This window comes from Melopsittacus undulatus, chromosome 5 (genome assembly GCF_012275295.1).
Source record: "Melopsittacus undulatus isolate bMelUnd1 chromosome 5, bMelUnd1.mat.Z, whole genome shotgun sequence".
Taxonomy (NCBI): Eukaryota; Metazoa; Chordata; class Aves; order Psittaciformes; family Psittaculidae; genus Melopsittacus; species Melopsittacus undulatus.
Genome location: NC_047531.1, coordinates 14,397,635 through 14,422,133, shown reverse-complemented (window position 1 = coordinate 14,422,133; position 24,499 = coordinate 14,397,635). Strand labels below are relative to the sequence as shown.

Below are 24,499 nucleotides of genomic sequence, written 5' to 3'. Positions count from 1 at the left end.
TAGCAGAGTCAGTGGGGGTGGTGGACAGGGCAAAGTCAGAAAGTCCCAAAAAAACAGGAATGTTTCTCCACATTTCTGGAAGGACTGTCACCAACTACTGATGCAGCGGGTACCAAAGCTTCCCCAGCCATGATATAAGCCATACTGATTATAGGTCTTGATTTGCAACTGGCCCCATTTTGGCAGCTCATTTAAGCATGTACCGAGTTCATCCTCACTCAACACAGTGCAGAAACACGTGTTCCAATCCTTGGAAAAGATAAGTTTAAATATGTGGTTAAGAGTTAAACATTAGTCCTGTGGTTTTCTGACCTAGTGTCAGATTTCTTCACACTTGGCTGATCAAAGCAGCAGTATATGCCAGAAATTACCACATGATCTGGCAGAGAGTAAGCAAGCAGCAGACTTACCTAACGGAGCTTCCGAATTTGTTCTTATCACACTACAAAAATCTGTGATGGGCTGTTCTGCAAACCTCTTCTTCCAGTACGAGATGTATCTTTGACAATAAGGGAGAGATGATTAGTGAAAAAGGAAACATCAAAACAAGTTTAATAAAGAGTTGATCACCTGTTTTTTTTCCATCCTCTAAATTCTTCAGTTTAATGTTTTTAATTCCTGTTTCTGTTTTTAATTTCTTTATTTTTCACAAGCATTAAATTCATTCAGCTTCATTAAAACTGGGTTTAACTATCCTGCCTCAGTGAGGAACCCAATAAGACAGATTTGCGTTAAGCTTCACATAAATACTGTGGCCTATTTCCATCTTCAGACAGAAGCTGGCACTCAGATGCATGCTTACTGAAAAGTTATACTACAGAGTACTCTCAAGTTCCAAAAATATTGTGCTTTGTGTTCTGCAACATGCAAGCAGGAACCTGAAGCTCAGTAAAAACATCAGCTTGTGAGAAGTGAGGTTCTGGCAAGTCTCCTGTGGGGTTACAATGAAAGCTGTAGCTTAGCGGACAACTACGGAGACAGAAAAATAAAGTCCCCAAACACCTGGGAATGGGATAGCAGACAGATAAGGAAAGCCCTAAACAAATCTTGAAGGTTTAATCCATCAACTACAGTTGTTTAAAAACATTATTGTACTATCATTGTTTGTATTACAGCAGCATCAACAGACCAGACCCCAACTGAGCTAAGAAGGTACTGTCTAACCCAGAAGAAATCATCACCTTAAACTGTATGATGAAGGGAACCAAGCAATCCTTACACTAATTACTCAGAATCTTACTATTAAAGAAAAAAATCTGAAAATGCTTAAGTGCATACTTATATTTATACTTATGACTTATGTGCATGATATAAATCATGGGAAAGTCAGTGAAGTAAAGGCTAACTACTCAGCAACAACTTGCTATTGACATGCCATCAAATTAGTCAAAGAATCAGAAAAAAAAATCAGATATTGTTACTATGAAGTGTAAATAGTGTAGTTTTTAATACTTGTGCAATCTGAAAGTTTACTGGCCACAGCCATCACATTCCATGTTTACCACCACCTAAATGTATGAGGACTTCAATTGCAGCAGCTAAGGAAGCAGCGCACATTTCTTTCTACTAACTCTGACATGGAGAGGGTTAACCTCTGGTGCAGCAGATTGCTAAGGACAGTGAAGCCAGCATGCACGACTGAAGCTCTTTCAGAGGCATCATTAGATGTCAGTGAGAGGTGAGTGTTTTGTTGTCCCCCTGACTACTCCACTGTTCATAATGCACAATGTCTTGCTGCTACTCAGAACAGCAACTTTTCCATAATAAGTCATCCTTGAGCTTTTAGGACATAAACGTGCAAATGAAGTGACTTCAAGATGTCATTTAGTCTGTTCTCTGTGCTGAAAAAAATGAACACTGTTCAGACAAACCCACTTAACCATAACCATCTGTGCCATGAAGCTGACTGTTAAGGGCTTTCATATCATAACCCGAATAATCAACAATCAAATAAAGGCAATGCCTTGTTGCACTTTCAGGAAGAGAGAATGAGTGATCACTGTCCATGAGTGACACTGATTATGTCCATGTCCAGTCATGCAGCTGAAGCTTATTCCCCTTATCTCTCCCTCTTGACTTCATGCCAACCAATCTTTATTCTTGTTTTCCATTAGCACTGCTCTTGTCTGCATTCTCCACTTCTTGTAGTTCTGTCTCAAAACGTATTCCTAAGACTGACTGTAATTCATTGCTAAGTACACAAAAATTACTAAGTTTTCTAGTTATTTCCCTGCATTTTCCACAGTTCTGTTTAACACCTCAGATTATGCTTTTTTTTCTTTTGTGCATAGTATTAGACTATTTTACTGATATTCAGTATTGCAAACAAGAGAAGGCACATTGAAGAGTAACAACGCCATCTTTTCACATCCTGGGGCCACTTTCTAAAAGATTTGGCTACTTTCCAATTGCATCAGCAGCAAAAAGAATCCAAATGGGCATTTTCTTGAAAAGGTGATTTTAAAATACATTTCTATTAACGCAGAATAATCCCCCAAGCACACTTAAACTGGTGGTCCATGACTGAACAGCTCCAATCCCTTTATTTATCTGAATAAACTAGCATTAAAGCACCCTAGTTCTTGTTCTGCCTGCTTTCAGCATAAAACCAAACAAAAACAAGTATCAGTTTTCAATTTTAAACAATGTTAAGCTCACACGTCTGAATGGGGATTTATGGCTTATGTTTCCCTTCCTAAATTTCATCTTGGTATTTATTTATTTTTGTTGCATCTTGATAGACACAAATTACTGTCTTGGGCTGAGAAACTAATAGCAGAACACCTACCAGAAAACTCCCTTTAGTTGAGAAATTATCCAGCTAACATTTAAACACTGTGACAGACCTATCTACTAACTGGCAGCTACCATCTAGCCTACTGCTGGGCCCATACATTGGTGTGTGTGAAAGCAAAATGCCAAGCAAGTGCCTTGTCTCTGAAGTTACAAGCCAGCTGGGGCCATGCCAGCTCCTGGAGGAAGCAAGCCAAACGTGACCCTGCTGAGATGATCAATGACACAGCTGTAGAAGGAGTCACAGTTGTATGTAGATTGCAGTACTGTAAAGTGTAGTTAAGGATTAAATGTGATTTCATGGGGAAATACTGGCATCCTTAAAATATGGTAAAACGAATTTAATTCCAGAACTTAACAGATTCTGTATTGAGCAACTTCTGCACACAATACATTTAGGACATCGTAAGTGGAGAAACTGTTGTCCTATGCAAATAAATGCCCAAATTAGGAGTTGAGACTCTAGAATGTGCTTTATGAAATAAACAGCTTCCTAGTTTGTATGCAGCTTGTTGATTCTTGATGAGACCTGAGAAATCCCTAGGATATGTCAAAGAATCCCTAACACAGACATTGCCCTGTGTTCTAATATCAAGCCCCCTGGTCCCAGCAACACCCAGGGGCTGGGGAATGTGAGGGGACAAGAAAACAACCCTTTAATCCTGCAACAAAAAGATCATAAAAAGAGTAGTAAAAATCCTCCCATGACACCCCTCAGTTATCTTAAAAAGACGATCTCTAGTTTTCTGAAGCTTTGCACAGTATCCACAGCACACACACATGCTCATTTTAAACAATATAACCCTTACCTTCTAAAATCCGCTACCAGTTTAACATCTGCTATGACGAGCTTGTGTTCAATAATCATGTGCTTCAGGAGCTGGTTTTGCTCCTCTAAGAGATAGCATTTTTTGCAGAAAATACAAGGCACATAGGGAGAACTTTCTACAGCAGCAAAGCCACCTGGACTTTCTGGCAGAGACAACGGCTCCAAAATACACTCTGTATCTAAAACAAATAAAAAGAATAATTAAGTGTGACTAAGCGAATAAATCTACGTCACTTGCAGTACTTTTAGGCAGTACATGTAAAACCTGTTTTGTTGGGTCCCCATTTTATTGCATGGATCACTCCAGCAACCAGGTGCTTGGAAGTGAGTTGACTGCGTTATTTCCAAGAAGGATGGTGTGAGGCTAGCACAGGGCAGTTCTCGAGTACTTACTCCAGCTGAAACTCCCCGGTGACACCAAGCCAAACAGACACAAGTGCTCTTTGATTATTACTAATGAAAGTTTTATGATGAGAAACCTATTCTTTTTCCTTTCATTACCTAGAGTACCTGATGATATGAATGAAGCTACTCTCTTTGATATATTCCTCATGCTATCAGGAAGGCTTTAGGCTGTATAGCACAAACTGAAACACTTCCTAACTGTACAGATGTTGAACAGGAGCCCGCCATGCCCCATGTGAAAAGGTCATTGGCCTGTGTTTGTGTTATACTGCACCAGTCAGACACAGGTTGCTCAAATGACAGCACACAAAGGTGAGTCACCAGCTTCTGTTCTTCATGTTCACTGCTTATTGTGGTTCAACAAGTGGGTGGATTGCAGAGTACTGCAGCAGTACTGCAAACAAGCACACTGACCCAGGGTATACTTGTGTCCCTATAAACAACATAAACAATAGCAGTGTAAATTCATAAGCTCTTCCACTAGTGTAACTCATTAAGAAACATTGTGAGACCAACAGATTTCAAGAACTGTCCCCATTAGCATAACCAAATTCCAGTTGTCCAGAAATAAACCATGGTGTTTGCTTTCCAAACAAATCCTATCTCAGTCTTTGGTATGGGTTTATGTTGGAAGTAAATACCAATTTCATTATGAATCCTTGATTTCAGCTACATCAGTTTTGGATAGTGAGAGTAAAAGCAAACAGAAAAACCTCCCCAACAGCTCTTGTATTCTGAGGATGAAAACTGAAAAGCAAACATCATGGTTCTCTCTGACTCTCATGTTATGAAGCTAATTTGTGCAGCAGCACAACAAACTCGAGTCCTGCAGCAACATGAACACCAATGTAGAGAAATGAAATTTCACAGGATGTATGAGGCTCAAGGGACCTTTTAAGATCATCTGGTCCAATCTACTTGCTCAAGCAGGGTCACACAGAGCTGGTGGCCCAGGATCATGTCCAGGTGGCTTCTGAGTATTTCCGAGGATGGAGGCTCTGCAACCTCCCCAGGCAACCTGTGCCAGGGCTCAGTTTCTGAAGATATCCAAAGAATTAAGAGAAAGGCCTTCTCCCAAGTTGTATTTTGTCATGCAGGAATGTATGGCTAAAGAAAGTTTAATTAACGATATTTACCAGATAGAAGAATCAATATATGACAACTTTTACCCTACAAAATAGACATGTATGCATTATGCAGTGGCAAGCACACAAGATCTGGTAACTTGTCCATGTGAAAAATTTGAAAAATAATTTATATATTTACATCTATTTAGCTTTCTTTCCCAGGAAAATAAGCTAATGGAGGAGTTCTCCCCCCCGGACACTGAAATAACAAAAGAAGGGACAGAGTTTCAGAGATGGACCTGGCAAGCTCCTAAAAGTTCTGTGACAACTTTCCATTCAGATGAAGGAAGAGAGGTATGGAGAGGAGCACGAGGCTCTGCCACCCATCATAGAGGCTGTTCAGCAGTGGCTGGCCAGCCAGTGTGGACATGTGCTCCACAGCAGCCACATCTGTTTGATGAAGGTGCTCCATGGACCAAGGGTAAGCTGGAGCTACTGTCCCACAGGTGGGAAAAGGTACAAAGCCATAGGAAATACAACTTTGTTGGTTCCACACTGCTCCTGGAACAACGTATCTCCCCTGCACAACCTTTGAGGGTTGTATTTATGACATCTGAAAACATTAAACTTCCTGGAAAAGCAATGATCTGGCTGAAGACTGGCAGTCAGGTTACACAGCCTTCAGTCTCTCCCAAAAAATTATCTGAGAAGAGATGGCAGCACACAGAAAAGGCATTACCTGGAGCTATACAACTGCTGTTGACAGCCTAACATTTTTCCTCTCTTAATTTTACCTGTATTTCAGCCGATTCCCTTCCCCAAGCCATTCCTTTATTAAACTGGCATTGTAAAAAGGGTTCAATTTTTTTCCCACCTTAAGAACAGCAGCTGCCACACTAAGTGCTAGATCAATCCTCCTGAAAGGGTCTGCTCTCCCAAACAAAACTGATGTTACTTGCAAGAGTGCAGGTCTGTGCATTCTTACAGTCAGTATTAGTTTGTAGCCTGAAGAATCATTAAAACATGGTTTCTGAGAAAAGTGGAGCAACTTGATTCCCTTTGCAATTGCTGACTCTCTCTGATGCTAAGAGAACTAAGATATGCTGTCAGCCAGTTCAGCTGCGCCCAGTAAGCAGCTACACTGCTTTTTGCTCATTTTTGGTTCAGGTCTCTTACAATGACCTATTTAAACATTTAGAAACCCAAATAAACAATGCCTATCTGTCTCAAAAAAACAGCTTTCAAAAGATAGGTGTGTATGGCAGGAACTGCTACTCAATATAGACAAATAGCTAATAGAGTTATTTAGCATGAGTATTGGGAATAGTAACTGTTTGGGCTGGAAAACCAGAGCTGTTAATCTTCAGCTGTAGTGATGACTTGCTGAAAGGAATAAACTGGAGTGAAGATTCTTTTTTTGCTGCCCAGAGTAGCTAATGCTAAAAGACAATAACTTAAATATAGACTACTAGACCTGTGTGGCAACTGCAGAAGCTTATGCAATTTATTTCGAAGGCACTTAAAGGAGGAGGTGAGGGGAAAAGAAAAACCCATGAAAATATCTGTGTACTCATCTGCTGCAGAAAATACTCACTGAAAAGACAATAAATGCACAGAGCTGAACAAAGATGCACAGCCTTTAGCATAGCACTTAATGGACTAACACGCAACAGAAACATCAAAACAGTACAAATAAAGCGAAGCATACTACTGAAATCTCTGCAAAACCAGCTAATTTGGTTCTATTCTTTTTAAAGCAGGGTGGCCATGGGTACTGAAGAAAAGCTGTTAACTAAGGCACAGCTAAGGGCTACTAGGGAAATAAACAGCTCAGATCGAGTTCTTGAGCTCCACCAGGACTCCCACATGCAGAGACACATGAAAATGAGGGAGAAGTAGCAAGCTTTTCTCTTAAAATTTACTGGCACAAGAATGACTTCATAAGGTCAGATTAAACATCTCTGTAGTGCAAATGCCTTGGCTGAGGACAGCAAGAAGCAATTACCTAGAGAAGTGTATATAAACAGGGAAAACAATAGGGAATAATAGCATAGGGAATAGGGAAAAATAGCATAGTCTTCCAGAAATACAAGTGTGGTGAGTTTAAGTTACAGGCCATATAAGTAGCTCAGTTTAACAGCATTTTATGGCTTTTATTCTTTTTTCTTTCCCCTGCATGGATTCATTTCTGTACTGTTTGAATTTGTTGGTCTTTCAACACCTACAGAAACCTGTAGCAACATTTTATGTTCTCCTAATGGTTCTTCATTCCTTGGCCTGGTGGAACTCCTGGCTAGTTCTACTCTACCCTTCTTCATGTGCTGGTGTGAGGAGTGGTTTGAAAATGCTCGAAAGTTGAAGAAAATGGATATTAAATCAGTACAGTTTTTCCTCAGCCTCTTCTCTCTTTCTTTTATACTCCTAGCATTTTGCCTGCTTTTATGATTATTGAATTAGCCACTGAAGTATCTTCAGTGATTTCAAAGTCTCAGAGAAGTTGTGAATCAGGTGTTAATGTACAAGACAGTGGACATACTCTTCATGTTCACTCCCATGCGTGTTACTTTGCATTTGTTAACATCAAATAGCACTTTTTTTCGTTCAGTTCACTCAAGAGCTTGGAGGAGAATTTATATTAACAGCAAAATTTATCACCTAACACCCTTCCTATTTTTGTCTGTGAACAGCACGGGACCTAGCTCCCTATGAGAACAGAGCTCTATGAAATCCATGCATTAAGATTCTGCCAAATCATCCTGTTACCACTGTCATCACTGAGCTTTCCTTCTCTGCCTAATGGAAAAACAGCATGACTGTTACACAGACAGATATCCCAAAGGCTTCACAGAAAGTCCACTGAATCCAGGAACTAAGAAAATCCCTATTTCATTCACAGTGTTGACAGTCACCATGTTGTTCAGCCTTTAACAGGACAGATAAAATTGTGGTCTTCTGCAGCTAATTTAGAGCTAAAAATGTAGATTAATAGAAAAAAAGAAGACTAAAGGAATATATTATTTGAAAACAAAGACTAAGAAGTATGCCCAGTTCTTTAGGGGAAAAGAAAATGAATGCTTTGAAGACATTTGAGATTATATAGAAAACTATCTGGGCTAGACAAATTACTCTCAAAACTAGAATAAACACTACTTCTTGTTATAAGCACCCACAGGATACCTAGTGCAATGGAATCTTATCCCACAGGATACCTAGTGCAATGAGCACAGAAACTCTACACACCTTTACAACAGTGATAAAAGAAAATTAAAAAAATGCCTATTATAGAGATTATAAGGCTTTATTTTAAGTGCTGTTATAATACAGACCAGTTAATCTTCACAACTAACAAAACAACAGGCCCAAACTGGATTCCTTTTCCTTACTGGAACATTTTTCATTTCAAATACAATTGCTTTCAACTCGAAACTAATGTTAGTTTGCACATTAAGTAAATGTTACACCCACAAATTCATAATACAGACTACAGTAGTACAGGCAATGTACTGTACCTGCGCAATGACACATGCAATTATTACAAAGCAATATGCCATGTAATTTTATGGCCAATATAATAGACGCAAGTGTCAGAAATAAAAGGAAAGAAAAATTCAGCATTTGAAGGTGAGTTGTGAAAGGCAAAGTCCTTAGAGATGGTCTAGCCTGTGTTACAGCTTGCTGCCACCAAGTAAAGGGGTGTCTTGTTAGCCTGTCTTTCTCTACCTTATCCTACCATTCCTAACCATCTGCTACTGTCCTTCTGCTTGTGCTGGCTCCTCTGCTTGCCAAATCCTTTGATGAGCTGATTCAACTCTTTAACCAGACAGAACTACTCCTTTCTTTTTGTCCCACAATGTTGAAAACTCTCACGGAAGAGTCCAAGAGCCCAAGTGCAAGAGCAAACTAAGGAGTGCATGGTAAGAAGCAGCAAGATAAAACAGGACCTTCTCATCTCAGCTTCCTCCTCTCTTCTCAGCTTAACAGCCTTAGTTGTTTCATGTTTTTTTACCATAAGCATGCCTTATAAAGCGTGCAAGGTTCCTTAAAAACCACTGCACACAAAGGAAAACACTGAGATTTCATCACTGTGCTTCCTAAACAAGGACAACCAGCACTGGCTTCAGTTTGCAAAACCTACTGTTGTACATACATGTTTAACGCACATGTGCATATATGTGTAATGCACTAAATGCAGTAAGAGCTGTATGCTCAATTCATCTTGGTTGCACATCTGACCTATGTGCTCTGAGTAGATCTGCGGACAAGCTGAACACTGCTGCAAAAATTATATTCTCTAGCCAAAAAGTGAACATCCTGGGCTTCAGATCAATGAAACAACTTCACTGTTACAACTCCTAACTCACACGGCTTGGTCCTGGGGTGCAACCTGAAGCTGTAACTTGAGTGCATGAGCTCAGGGACAGGGAAGCCCCTCCAGCAGGCAACCAGCAAGCTGAGGAAGGAACTGCCTAAGTTCATCCAAGGGTATGCTGAGGAGAGGGACACCTGTATCCTTTTTGAAGCTTTGCCACCAGACAAAAAGGAATGAAAGTCATGAGACCAGGAGGAAAGGAGGTAAGCTCAAAGACAGTGGGTTTTAACTAGGGAATAAGCTTAACTAATTTTAAAGAGATCAAGCATTTTGTTATCAGATGAAGAGTACTCTGAAAATTCAAGACTGCACATAATCTGAGAAATTGAATGATGGAAGAGCAATTAGTATGAATTGGCTTAAGACACATATTTGCAGGTTTCATGTAACTTTTTGCAGTTTACTGCAAAATGACAAGACTTTAGGTTGAGGAATGTGTTATGTAAATATAGACATGCAGAGTACATATTTATAAGCCTGCTGTTGTAACACAAGGATAATGAAACAAAATAAGAACATCTGTTGGAATGTTAAGTGTCTTCCTAATACAATACAATAGCTGAAGGAAGCAATTCATTACCAGCATGTTTGGTTTATTATCTCATTAATACAGCTGGTTAATATTATGAGGAAATTAGCACAGGAACTTGAAATGATCCTAAACCAAAAATGAATGCAACTAAGATATAGAGTTGAATAAAGGAGCCCAAACAATAAGTAAAAGACTGAAGTTTTTAGACATGTAAAGAACAAAGGGGAGAAAAAAGAACATGAAAACAAAAGACACCTAGCAAACCTGGCGCTCCACACTAACAGCACAACAGATGTAGAAAACAGAAAGCCTGAGCACCCTCCCCCTAAGCTCAAACTGATTACATGGCAAATCCATTTAGTTACCAAAACGACCAAACCCCCAGATATGGTACATTAGGGAACCAAGCTGGATCCCTATAGCTAATTCTGCACAAAACAGTGCTGCATTTAAAACTCATTGGAAAATGAGTGGTTTGAAAGCTTTGTCTAGCATTGAGGCTGTTTTGAGATATAATGAAAAAGAACATTGAGAAGCATTGGCTTGACGCTTGAAATATACACGACAGCTTCCCTGTTTTGCAGCCTTGGCACTGCAGCATCTATTTGTTGGCACAGCAGCATCCCCTAATTTGTGGTCATATTCTTGGAAGGGATTTTATACTGATTACAGGATTTTTCCTTTGTTTTCTAGAGTATAAAAGATAGATGACTAATGACTTGCCAAATAAACAGTATTCAAAACTAAAACTCAGAATAATGGAAATGAACCACCCTGTCATCATCCTCATCAATGCTACATGAAAACATGTTCCTTAGCTAAAGAAGAACCAATGTACATAACCATTTCCCACCTCTGTATATGAAAGTGCTCAAGTACTTCTATTAAGCTGAATTGAGTCTGAGCTTATGAGGAATTATTTAGATATCACTTCTGCTTGTTAACACTATGAATGATACTCAGTGAAAATGTCCATTTGCTCTAGGAGACAGCACATCCTGTAGCTTCCCCCAAGATCAGTCTGTCTCAACCCTGCCTGGTTTTTCATTGAATGCAAATGAGCACTTCAAAAGAGTACTTAATCCTACAGCTAAACCTTGTCAGTTTTACAGAAACCGCACATATTCTGCAGCATCCACTGTCTGGGAGTATGAGAATTTTACTCCAGCTAAATGACAGCTTTAAGAAGAGCTGTGAGTTACCAAATCCCAGTATCTCAGCAGAGTTTCTTTAGAGCAGGTGTCTGCTGGGAGCTGGAACTAACAGAAATACAACTGTGCTTAATAGCCATATTTAACAGGGCTGCTCTGTCGGGGAGCTTAGGATGTTGCAGTTTCATTAGCATGAACAAGTGTTGCTATGGGTACCAGAGCACAGGCATCAGAATACAAGTGAATAGAGGGAGTGGGAAAGTGATTAATAAAAATGTGAAGTGTTGGAATTTTAATAAAACAAAACCATTTTTCTTGCCAATAAGATCATGTTTAAATAATAGACTACATTACTTCCCAGTTCACATGCCACTGCTTGTTATCTTCCTGCGTGAGCCCAGACAAACCCCTACATCAATAAAAATAAAGACCAGAGCAAACCCACTGTTATCCCACTGAGAAGGACACACACACACTAATGAAAGTGACCCTAATAAGCATTCATAACAACATTTAAGTGCTGATGTTAATATGCAATTTATAAATATTTAACACACTACAGACAAGTTCTGTGCAAGCTCAAAGCCACATAATACCTCATTCCTGGGTAAATGGCATGGACTTACATTAGTGTTAACTAAATACAGGGTTTGATATCTTGGTCGCAAACATGAAATGATACTGATCTATTACAGAATGATTTTTTGAGTAATTTTATTGCACTACTTAGAGCTACTCTAATTTCTTACAACAGTCGTTATGCAAAATTAGTACTATTTCTTGTCTACAGAACACCTAAAAAACGAAAAGGTAGTATTGCAGGAGCATCTGTGTCATATTCAAAATACAAAGTCATACTTTTAGCCAAACTAGGGAAACATATCTTACCCCAATTTCTAAATGAATCTCTGTTGATCCATTTTTCCCCACCTTCCCTGTCCAAAAGTTGGAATTAAAAATGCACAGCAACATTAATTCCTACGAGTGACAACCCGTGTGATCATTAGGAGCAGAACTTCCACTTTGCTGTTTCATTAAACAGTGAAGGCTGTAGTCTGGACTCCGCTTACAGCAGGTGTTTTCTTTACTTTAGCAATGTCTTGAAAATACCTCCCAAGTCCTAACACATCCACTTGCACCTGCTTTTGGCAGTTAATAAATTCTTATCAATTCCTTTGGGGTGCCTCAGGATTTACTCATGTTGCTTCCCTCAGCTACGGGCGCTGCTCTGGGCTCGCAGGACAGCTCATGTGTATTCCATAGAAGTGGCACTGTGACTGGTAAGCAGTCTTTCATTGCTACCATGGTCAAAACATGTTCTGGAGTTTCAGCACAGCAGTCTTCCACACCTGTGGCTACACCTTCCTTTCTAACCCCACTCTGCCTGCTCCTCTACAATGCCCTTAGCAGAGCCTTCCTTTTCTGAACACCTTCAGCACTCAGATCTCCTCATGGGTGTGACAGGGGAATCAGGACACCAAGCTCAGTTTAATTCCTTAAGCAATTTTCCATAAAAATACTTAATTACTTCCACCCCTCCTTCTGCTCCCTGCCCACCACCCAAACCCCCTGCAGTACATATATTGCACACATGAGTTATACCATCAGCCATCTCCCTCTCAACTCTCTCCCCATAAGAACACTCATTTACCTTTGTCACGCAGTCTCCCCAAAGCTTTTCCTTTTCTGAATTCTAGCTTTGGATGCAGTTTTTCTTGCAACGTCTGTGGTTAGTTCTACAAATATTTACTTGTACAGACACTTTATACTTACATGAAAAATCTTATTCCATTCAGCAAGCTATTTGACTTCTTATTCACCTCAATGTATTTTCAAGATGAGAACTGTAGATCATGAATACAAGGAAGCTGTCTTAAAGAACACCTATAAAGAGCTGCACTGGTCTACACTTTCCTTTTTTAACAGGAAAGCAATAAAGCAAATCCAGATGACTCTGAAGGGGTACTCACTGGTTTTCCCTGATGTTCTGTCTGTGCTTCACGTTTAATTTGAAAAACTGAAATTTATGAGTCACTTAGGCTTGTATGAGTTATTAGACTGATCTCCAGATAATAAGGAACTGCAATAAAAAAAGGTATTTTAAAAGTAAACAATACTGACCTTTTCTTGTTTAGTGTGGTAAGATGACATGATAGACATGGAGAGCTGAGATCCACATTATGTACTAAAAACAGGGATTAAAGGAGCAGTGATTAAAACTTACCCTGTTATCTGGAAAGATCAACAAGGTAATTATGTTGCCTGAAACTCAGAATGCTTAGATACAAAGAAGAGGTAGAAAATATCCAACACAATAATTTGAAATGGAAGGACAAAAGTGATTATCTCGGTTCTTTCTTTGTATTTATCCCACAAATCTAGTAAAAAAATAGTACCTTTTTTCTGTTTGCCTTGCTATTTAATACAAAGGCATACAAAAGGCATCATAATAATGCAAAAACAACTAACTGAGGTATAAAGACTGAATTTCTGTTATTTTAACATGAAAACAAAATTCCCTCTCCCCCCCCCCCCCCCATAAAAAAAAACAAAAAAGGAGTATAAATTCATGCCAAGCTGGCAAGACTGACATGCAAAAACTTTTACACATACGCACTGGAAGATGCCACAAGTAAAGACGTGTACGTGAATTCAGTACCTGCCTATGTTGTTACCATTGCCACTCTTCTGCTGGCTCCTCTGCAAACATTAGCAAGCTGGAAATAGGCACGTCTTAGCTTCATTTACTCATTTAGCTATTCCACAAAGAATGGATCTTAATAGTGTGTTTAATAAGGATAGAATACTTTTTCATTGTTACAATAGATCTTTGCGGTGCCTTTAACAACTACTGCACTAAGCCTAGCAACTTTTATGCCAGCATTACTGTTAATTAGTTTACTTCTTGTTAGCATTATTTAGTAGAGATCAATAATTCTTTATTACAAGGATTTTTCTTATCTTTTCTCTTGTCACCTGTCCTTTTCCTCTAACAGGATTCAATTTCCAAGCACGTTTATCCTCTTGATGTTAAAAGGATTGCCTAGTCATTTTTTTAAATGACTGCTTTACATTCTGTAGCTAAAGGAGAGGCTGTGTGATTTTCCTTTAAAACCCTAAAGGCCTGTTTTAGCCATTCTTAAGAGACACCTCCATGTCATTATGATGGGAATTTTTACTATGTTCCTGACTAAAACGTTTGTATCCCAGGGTTTAGAACTCTTTTCCACTGGTAAATTCTCCTTGGAAAAGGCAACCATTTGAGAAAAACAACTAAAAATAGTGTGACATTGTCGTTTTAAATGTCACCTTTTTTTTTTTCCCCTCAGGCTCGTATAAATTAGAACTAACCTTAGAGTGCATCCTGATGTATTTTGGTTTTATAGTGAAAGAACAGGTATTCTGACCAAGCTTCCTGATACTCAGAAAGACTTCAAGATTGAATTGTTTAACTGCATTTTATACTTCATGAAGAATCGGCACAAGGAAGAGGCCCTGTGGTGTCAGCAGCTCTGTGGTCTGTTGCTGCTTTCTCACTGAGCTGGTGCCTTTCCAAATGGAGAGCAGCAAAATAAGTTGTTTCTACTTTCAGAATCAAACCTCCATAAACTGGTATTCAAACTAGAAAAAAACAATGGCTGAAAAGGAAAGTTCATTTTAGCGTGCAGTGATGTGGATCAACCTAGTTCAGCCTAATTGATATCTTAGTTCAGGAAAACAAAGCATTGACTGTATTTCAAATAATCCACTATTTATACTCTTTATAAATAGATTTTTGAAAATTAATTTCAGAGGAAAGCATTTTCAAGTCAGAGCTCAAACTCTAATGTCTTCGAGATCAAAGCCACATCTCACAGCAGGCTATACAAAATCTCTATGGGCATATCCTGACTTTGTACCAGAGCTTAAAATAAGTATTTTTGTGATACTGGACTTAATTTCTCTTGTCCTTCACACTTCATTAAACATATAACACAAATCTTGACTTTCTAAGCATAATATTCACTTACTAACTGATACTGCTAATGTAGCTCATGGACATAGATGGTAAAATAATTGAAGTTAATTTCCTCAAGAAACAGAATTAGAATGTTAGAATTAGTGGTACAAGTTGTTTATATTTTTCAAGCAACATTTTGCTAACTGTATAAATACATGCAGGCTCCTGAACATTAAATTAGTACAGTAACAACACAGGCTGCATGTTTTCATTCCATATAAGACAAAATCAAATTAAAACCTCAAGCAGGATGTTTTCTGTTACATACCAGTCTTCAGAGAAAAAGCTCTGTCTCATTTGTTCATGCATTACTGAGTCATAATAAAATTCAGTGCTGGCACACTGGTCAAGACAAATGATAGAAAAATGCTGTGATGACAGCAGTATCAGTTATTACTGCATGCATTTGTTTCATTGCTATTCCTGTTTTCATATTCTGAGTCTTGTGCACTCACACTGTAGAACTGCCAGGGTCGACGGGGCCATACGCTACATATGCACTTGGGCAGTGGTCCTGCATCTCAGGATGCTGTGTCTTGCTTCCCTGTGCTACCCACCAGCCCTGTCCCTCTTCTTGTATCTCAGCAGAGCTCTGACCCACACAGGAGCCCTGCCACCACCTATCATCCTCCAGCTGCTTTGCACATTGGCTGGGTTCAGAGAGCAGTTTTGGTGCATGAGAATCATATTCTTCTGGAGTTCAGATACAAAACACATCCAAACCCTTAGGAGAGACATATGAGTCTAAACCAAGGGGCACTGCTTCAGACAGCTTTGAAACACCTGCACATCCAGGCTGTTTGGTGTGGGAAGACTGACTACATGTAATGCAAAGCAAAAATGCCAAACCACATAGTATACAGTGGCGGGGACTGTGACACCAATTGTCTTTACCTACTGTGCCTTACTACATGTTCATGTGGACAGAACCATGCCATACCATACCTGCCTGTGAGGTTGAAACAGATGGCATATCCAGTTATAAAGCTCCTATACCAGAGGGATAAAAAGGATGGTTTTAATCTGCTGTCACTACACAGTGCAAGAAGCAGAAGTAGCTACTCCTTGGGGATGGAGCTACAGATGACAAATGGGAGGATGACATCTCAATGAGCAGGAATCAAACAGAAGCAGCTGGGTCATTTCACACTGGTCACTGTCTGTCAGTCATAAAAATCAGAGAAAAATATACAGAATTGGAAAAAAGACCATCTAAAACAGTGAAAACACAAGGCAAAAAAAAAAAAACAACCCAGGAAGGATGAAGGAACCCAGCTGAAATATAGCACTAAGAACAGACAGGTCTGTCTGGGAGTTTTGGACCACTGAAGCCACTGACGAAAGAAACATCTACAACGATTTCTCATTTACAGGTCTACTATAGCAAAAATTAGGACAGAGTGGCAAACAAGCAGTGAATATGGAATTACCTGCTGGGAAACCAGGCCTTGATATCAATGATCAGACATCAGACTTGCAACTATACTATTCCCTATAGTGCCAACATATTAAAAGTTGACAGTTAGTGTTGTACACTGATGATCTAAAATCCTTTATAATCAGAGAACAAACTCAAGCAAAACACAATGCCCTTTTCATTTACTTCATAATTACAACTTGACTGCTGTACACATATAGCATCTTTTGAAAAATCAATAAAGACTCCAGTTGAGCACTCCTGGTTCCATACCATAACCAAAGTTTCAAACATGGTACTATTTCTGAATGAAATAATTCGAGCACTTCACATTTGTGCATCAAAAAATGTTATTGCTTGTACTACAGGGCATAAATCTTTGAAGTGGAGCTGGAACAGAGCAGCTCCTTAACATGAACCTGTACTGCATAAAGGTCCACACGTATTACATTTGTACCCTTCTGTTATATCTGGCATATTCTTACAGAGGAAAACTGCTTGTGCACCCCCAACTCACCTAAGCCTACAGCTTAGCAGTTTGGCTTCATTAAGCCAAAGCAGTAGTTTCAGTTTTGATATATGGTTTTAATGGTACTGACCAATTCATTATTTAATTCAACAATTATCAGGCCACTGGACACTATTCTTTCTGGGTGACTGAAGACAACTACTCTGCAAAGAACCTGCACGTACACAAATGCATGCCCCTGACTCCAGTGAGACACCAGTCAGAATGATGTGCCAAGCGTTTCACAAGCACAAGTTTTGTGTTTTAAAGTTGCACAAACCTTATCCCATTTCTTCCCTCCCAGGTCTTCAATGCCATGGTCTTTCCTACATTGTGTGGGGCTTTTGATGCAATATTTAAAGCCTTTTTGAAAGCTGCATAGAAAGACATTCAAATGCTTTCAGGTTTTTCTCCTGGCTTCAGCCTGCTGAGAGTTTGTGGATGAGGATGTGAGGCAGAAGCCTCAGGGGGAGTCTGGGAGCAATTGTAGTTTCAGGATGCAGATGCTCACACAAGGATGAAGAGTTCTAGCAGAAGCTGCAAGACAGGACATGATTGAAAGAAGCCCACAGGACTGGGAAGGGTTATGAAAGCTGTTTGGACAGACAAGAATTTCAGCTATACTGAAGTTACAATACTTAACACTTTAAATTTCATCTTATTTCAGCCCTTTTTTTCCCTTTCCCTGTTTACTTTTATTGTAACCAGACCCTATCTTAAACCCTGCATCCCTTCAAGTCTCAAAGGGAGAAGTCTGTCACCTATTTATAGGATACGCACACCTTGTGTCAGGCATCACTGGCAACAAGGATTTACAACTTCCAGAAAACCAGTACTCCCCTGTAAAAACAAAACTAAAGAGTGAACAAGGTGTTTCAATAGGTGTAACGAACTATCCTGGCATCTGTGTTACACTTTGACATTTAAAAGGCTGGTAATAGCTCCCTAGTCCACACCTCTAGGTCTAAACAAAGCATGTCTACATCCATTATTTATTCAGGTAATTCTTACCCTCTTCAAATAAGATTTAGGCATTTGTTAATACTGGGACAGTTTAAAGGTCTTCATCAGTGTGTGGACTGATGAGCCACCAATCACTGTTGCTCTCCCACAGGTAACAGAAGGCCTGAGCAGAGATTTCAAACAACTTAAAGGCTTTAACACGCAAACAAGTTATCATGTTTAAGCTGTGTACATACCCACCAGGGCATCCGAAGCAGCTTATTTCTCAAAGTGCTCCAGACAGTATATAGAACAGCTGATGCTTGGTGATTTGTTCATGTATCGAAGCCTTTACCTGCTACTGAGCGGGCGAGAATTGGCTTAGATTACTAGAATTAGATTACTGGAATTAAATACAGATGTATGTCCACTAGTAGGCAGTTAAAGACATTAGATCTAACAAGGATGAAGGCCATCCATCTTTGCTTTTATAAGCTACCAAAGTTTTCTAAATTCAGAGAAAACCAAATAACAAGCCTTTATTATTTAAAAACACAAAAGTAACAATAATAAGAAAGACGCTTTACTTTTATTATTTTGGAGAATATAATATATCCTATGCCTTGCGCTAATGGCAATTACATATTCATGCCAAGGTGTGGGGATGTCCCTTGGTCTTCAGATAAAATACACTGCACATTTGTAACACACATGTAACAACTATGACAGGATCGCAGGTAGATCAGATCTATATTACCAAGCAATACATTATATTATTTATTAATGAATAGCTACAATTCAATTAAATACTCAATTTCACTTGCATATTGTATATTCACTTGTATGTTCCCCCACTATAATTTTTAAAGAAATGTGCTATGAAGGCTAAAAGCACTAAAAATTGATGTAACAGTTTGTCATGGTTTAAGCCCAGACAGCAACCCAAAACCACACAGCTGCTTGCTCACTTCCCCTTCTTCCTCCCCCTACTCCCAGAGGGATGGGGAGCAGAATCGAAAGAATGTAGCTTCCCCAGTTTGAGATAAGAACAGTCCAGTAACTAAGGTATAACACAAAAGCACTACTGCTACCACCAATAATAATAATGATAAGGGAAATAACAAGAGAAGAGAATACAATCTCTCACCACCCGCAGACTGATACCCAGCCTGACCCAAGCAGTGATCTAGCCCTTCTGGGTAACTGCCCCAGTCTACATATCCTGGGCATGACGTGCTGTGGTATGGAATACCTCTTTGGCTAGTCTGGGTCAGGTGTCCTGTCTCTGCTTCCTCCTGGCTTCCCCTCCTCCCTGGCAGAGCATGAGACTCAGAAAGTCCTTGGTCAGAGTAAACATTACTAAGCAGCAACTAAAACCATCGGTGTTATCAGCGCTGTTCCCAGGCTAAAAGTCAAAACACAGCACTGCAGCAGCTACTGAGAAGGAGAAAAATGACTGCTACTGCTGAACCCAGGACACAGTTACATTAAAAGGTTTTGTCTTTTCAAACACAGAAACACATAAAAGGTGATTTTACCAATAACTCAGTAACTCCCAGTCCTCCACAAGATCCATATGCTTAATTAGATAACTGCTTAAAGTGACTATGAGATTGCACTTTTAATTAAATATCGCAACAGATGCCCTTAAAACATTTTTAACTAATACTGCTTTAGGAGACTCATTCTTGTAATCATGCTAAAATAACTGTGTCACACTTACAGAATTAATTAGTGAACCTGCCCTCCAGGTGCAATTGCTAGTTGTTCAGTTTACAATGATTAACCTGCGGCAAACCAAGATCCTTTTTAGAGCTTATAATGCCTGCTGGTAGAGGGAATCCTCTCTCCAAAAATGTCTGGTATGGTAGAAGCCCCGGGTCTTGAAATCCTCTACTGAACACCTACATTTAACCCAAGAAACAGATAACCACTTGTACGCTAGATGCTTGGAAATGCCCTGTAGGGAGACAACTAAGGATAGAACCATGTGTAATAACATTTGAAACTGGCCAGGTTTTTAAGGAAAGGGTACTGAGTAGGATACCAGCCTCAAACCATCTAACAGAAACAAGCAGATAGAGGTAGGCTGATAGAGGCTAATGTTGGAGGAACTCTGATGAATGAATGAACAAAGAAGTGGCAGCTCTATGCTTGGGGCAATGGCTGCTCTATCCCCTTGCTGGGGTTTTCACCTATGGCAGCATCAGACAGCCGCTCCCTGTTCATAGCCACACAAGCTGTGATATATGAAGATGCAGGAAATAACCCAGGGTAACCTGCTCACTCAGGGCTGATCTGAATAGGAGGTGTAGTATAAGCGTGTGTGGGGTGGGAGGGCATCTGGTTCATTATTTGGTTAAGGACTATTCAGTATATGTATGTATATATTAAAAAAGTAACAAGGGAAGTGGTAGACTACACATAAGCAAACATTAATGAGCAGGTGATAACAGAGACAGTAACTCATCTTTGGTCACTACAGGAACTAATGCCATTAAAGGAACTACTGAGGCACAGCCTTGAACAGGTTCAACTTCAACATTGGCACTGATAAGAAAGGGGAAAGGTGATTATCACATGTATTATCATATATTTGAGGTTGTTTGTGGAACTGTGTGAAACTTGCTATGGTATATCAGAAGGGGCTTGTGGAATTATATTTATCTTTTGGGAAATTTAGAGGAAGGGCCTCCTGATGTTATTATTGCAGTGACAGTCTCCTTTGTGTTTGCTATTACAAGCTATGTTAGAGGGTGTGGTGGTACAGAACACCTTAGATAAAGCTCACACTGCACCAGTGTTGCTCTGCTGAAGATGCAGTTAAAGGGTTTCCCTGTCAGTGATATGGTGAAAGGGAATGATACACAGGTATTAAGAGGTGGAAAAGCACGAAAGAAAGAAAATAATTTAAAAAAGGGGAAAAAAAAACTCCAACAGAATAAGTATGGAGAGCAGAGGTGAAAACAGGATCCAGAAGCAGTTTGTGGGCAGCAGCTCCTGAGAAACGTGGCAACAGAACAGGAGAGATGGGACCAAAGGAAGAGTTGTGGAGAGCAGAGGCTGGTGGCTCATTAGGGAAAGGGACAGGAGAAAAGGAATACCTAAGCTGGGTGACAGAGAGAGCAGGGGCAGGAGGGGCTGAAGTAATGTTGGGAGTAACTAGCTGAGGAATTGTCATTAGAGCATCACAGGGGACATCTAAGAGGTAGATGACAGCTAAGGAACAGAGGCAATGAGTAAGAAATGAAAAGCAGGCTGCAGAGAGGACAGTGTGAAAAGCTGGAGAGCCACAAAGGACAGAAGAGAAAAGCCAGATCAAGCCCTTTTTTTGCTGATTCACAAGCAAATGGGGAAAATCACAAAGTCTATGAAGACAGTTAACTGGAAGCTAAAATGCCCACCAAATCCTCAGGCTGGCAGAGGCTGGAACTGCAGAGGGCATACCCTGAGGGCACAGTGATGAGACAGCAAGCCCAGCTTCTGGCAGCCAAAACCAAACAGGGCAGAAAGGGTGCTAAGATACACAGGACAATGACTGGGCCCCTATCTCAGGTTTAGCTAAAATGAGGAACCACTGGGCATGACATGAGAAGCACTGAACTTAAAGAATAGAGTGCGAAGCTCAAAAAGCTTGCCAAAGGCATCATGAGAAAGGGCTGGGTTTCAGGTGTTTGGGAGGGGCAGTATGTAAGAGGCAGCTGGCTTCAAAAAGGCTTGTGGGGGGGGGGGTATGTTGTTGGGTTCTCTGGGGAAGTGAAATCTTAAAAGACACACAGGACTGAGGTATCACTGATATTGTGTGAGGCTGAGATAGTTCAGGTGAGAGCATTGGAAATACCAGATTTGGTTATGCATCAGGTAGCGAACATCAAGCTGGAACAGTCAGTGAGTAGGAGATCCTTACCTGGAAAGACTCAATGTCTGACCCAGTGACTGGATAGGAGGACCAAAGCTCAGGCATGGATGTTAAACTGACTTAGAGGTCATGCTGATATTCAAGTGGCCTGAGAACGTGCTTGTGAATCTGAAGAGGATTACATCCCTTGATTTGGACAGAGAAACCTCTCAGGTCTGAGAGGACATGGGACTGACTTTCAATAACCAGGAAAGAGGAACCCCTGGATCCCAGAGTCCACTGAGTTGAGCGGCTCTCACAACACCCTCAACGGAGAGAACTACTGGGCTAAAGATGTGATGCTTATAGTATCAGGAACAAAACAACTTTCACTAAAATGTCCTCTAGGTAGCAATGAAAAAAGGTAGACTTACACAAGACCAGTCATAGAATCATAGAATCGTAGAATAGTTAGGGCTGGAAAGGACCTTAAGATCATCTAGCTCCAACCCCCCTGCCATGGACAGGGACACCTCACACTAAACCATGTCACCCAAGGCTTCAAACTTTAGTTTTCTACAGTAAACTGAATTCCCTTAAAAAGGGGACACGAGAGGAATGTGGAAGGAATAAGAATAATGTGCTGTGCTCTGGCATGGTACACTCCAGCAGCATGGTATTAAAAAGCATTTGAGCACTTAAAGACCCAGAGTAGGAAACCATAACTGCCAGACTGCAGATGAAACTATGAAAGACACACTTCCAGAAGAAACCTCATTTTAAAACACACTGGCAGATGCTGTAAGAAATGTAGATAAGTAGCATAATTAAACTGAACAAATTGTGTTGTGGGCATTGATATGTTTATTAAAAAACACTTGGTGAAGGCTTGCTGGAGGGAGCTAACTAGAAAGCAACACAGTCCTGGATTAGAATACAAAAGCACAGGCTTTCCTGCTTTTGCCTTTCTAATAAACAGAAAATAGCAAGACAGGAAAAAGCGCTATTTAATTTTCCGATATCCAGTCTCCAAAGAAGTGACACACCTCAGGGGCACATGTAAGTACAACATGATGCCAGAGAATTGAAACCTCTGAAAGAGTAAGGATTTTGCTCAGAGACAGGGAAATGGTAAATATTAGGGTGAGGTATTTCTTTGCCCACAGACAATGCGATTTATGGTATAAGATCTGTTTACTCTAAGCAACTGGGTTCTAAATTAATAATTTTGAAAAGGCTATTTCAGCAATTGGGTATTCTTGTCTTTGTTCAAGGGAAGAAGGACAGGCTCTGTGCCTAATACAAACATGCTAAAGTCAGTCATAGTTAACATGACAGACAGCAGTTAAAAGGTGGTGGCACGATTTCAAGACTCCCAGCCAGTGCATTGGCAGTCTTGTCTTATGGAGATAGGGATAGCCTGGTATATGGATGTCTACAGGCTGAGGTGGAAGTGAGTTTAGGCTGGCACCTATTTTTTTTTATTTTCAGTAGTGACTTTTACACATTTTGTCACCCTAGAGAGCCTAAAGGATCTGTCAGAGGATGCTGTCCTGGGTTCAGCAGTAGCAGTCATTTTTCTCCTTAGTAGCTGGTACAGTGCTGTGGTTTTGACTTTCAGTCTGGGAACAGCGCTGATAACACCAATGGTTTTAGTTACTGCTCAGTAATGTTTACTCTGACCAAGGACTTTGTGAATCTCAGGCTCCGCCAGGGAGGAGGGGAAGCCAGAAGGAAGCAGAGACAGGACACCTGACCCAAACTAACCAAAGAGGTATTCCATACCACAGCACATCATGCTCAGTATACAAACTGGGGGCAGGTACCCAGAAGGATTACATCACTGCTTGGTTGGGCTGGGTATTGGTCAGTTGGTGGTGAGGGGTTGTATTCTCTTCCCTTGTTATTTCCCTTATCATTATTGGTGGTAGCAGTAGTGGTTTGTGTTATACTTCAGTTACTGGACTGCTCTTATCTCAACCTGGGGGAGCTACATTCTTTTGATTCTCCTCCCCATCCCCCCCAGGAGCGGGGCAGGAGAAGGGGGGGGGAGTGAGAGAGAGACTGCGTGGTTCTGATTTACGGCTGGGCTTAAACCACGACAGATGCAAAGTGAGTTTGGGAGCAAAGCTCACCAGCCCTTTCAATGAGTGCTTGAGCTCCTGGAAAGGAAAACTGCCCAAGCCTCTGAATTCCAACAAAACAAACTTTTCTTAGTACTTGTGCTCATGTCTGTAATAGAGTGACCTGAAAAACCCTCAGGGTAACCTCATAATCTCTCATACTCCACAGACCTATATACTGTTTCACACACAGACTAGTACAGACTGAAGGGCATGTCCTTTACAACAGTTGAGTGGCACAGCTTTGCTGCTGGGTGTAGTTACACCAGTGTGGAAGCCCTCTAGACAGGTCTGCCTTTTTCAGCTAGGAGATGCTCATGTCAACACACTGCAACACATAACTAAAGTAAATCTATTGCTTCAACTACCAGAATAAAGTAATATTATTTTTATGAACAGAAGCAAGGTAGTACTATAGAAACAACAAAAAGGTCACTTAAAGGATCTCCCAGTACCACAGTTTGAAAACTAGGATAAACACAGAGTAAGTGCACTCTTACTCTAGGTTTGAAACTACTTCTTTGC

General features: G+C 40.3%; 1 protein-coding gene across 3 annotated transcripts in view; it reads right to left on the bottom strand.

Moving 5' to 3' along the window:
• The window catches only part of ZNF277 (zinc finger protein 277), a 52,516-nt gene that overhangs the window by 26,937 nt on the left and 1,080 nt on the right, over positions 1–24,499 (bottom strand). For 2 of the 3 annotated variants that reach the window (XM_034063366.1, XM_031053617.2), the window contains exons 2-3: positions 3,603–3,801; positions 411–499 (exon numbers count right to left, since the gene is read on the bottom strand). In XM_034063366.1, the coding sequence (XP_033919257.1) occupies positions 411–499; positions 3,603–3,801 (288 nt within the window). Of the gene's footprint in view, positions 1–410; positions 500–3,602; positions 3,802–13,267; positions 13,299–24,499 lie in introns of those variants that run through there. The other variant, XM_005154291.3, reaches the window with a different exon arrangement.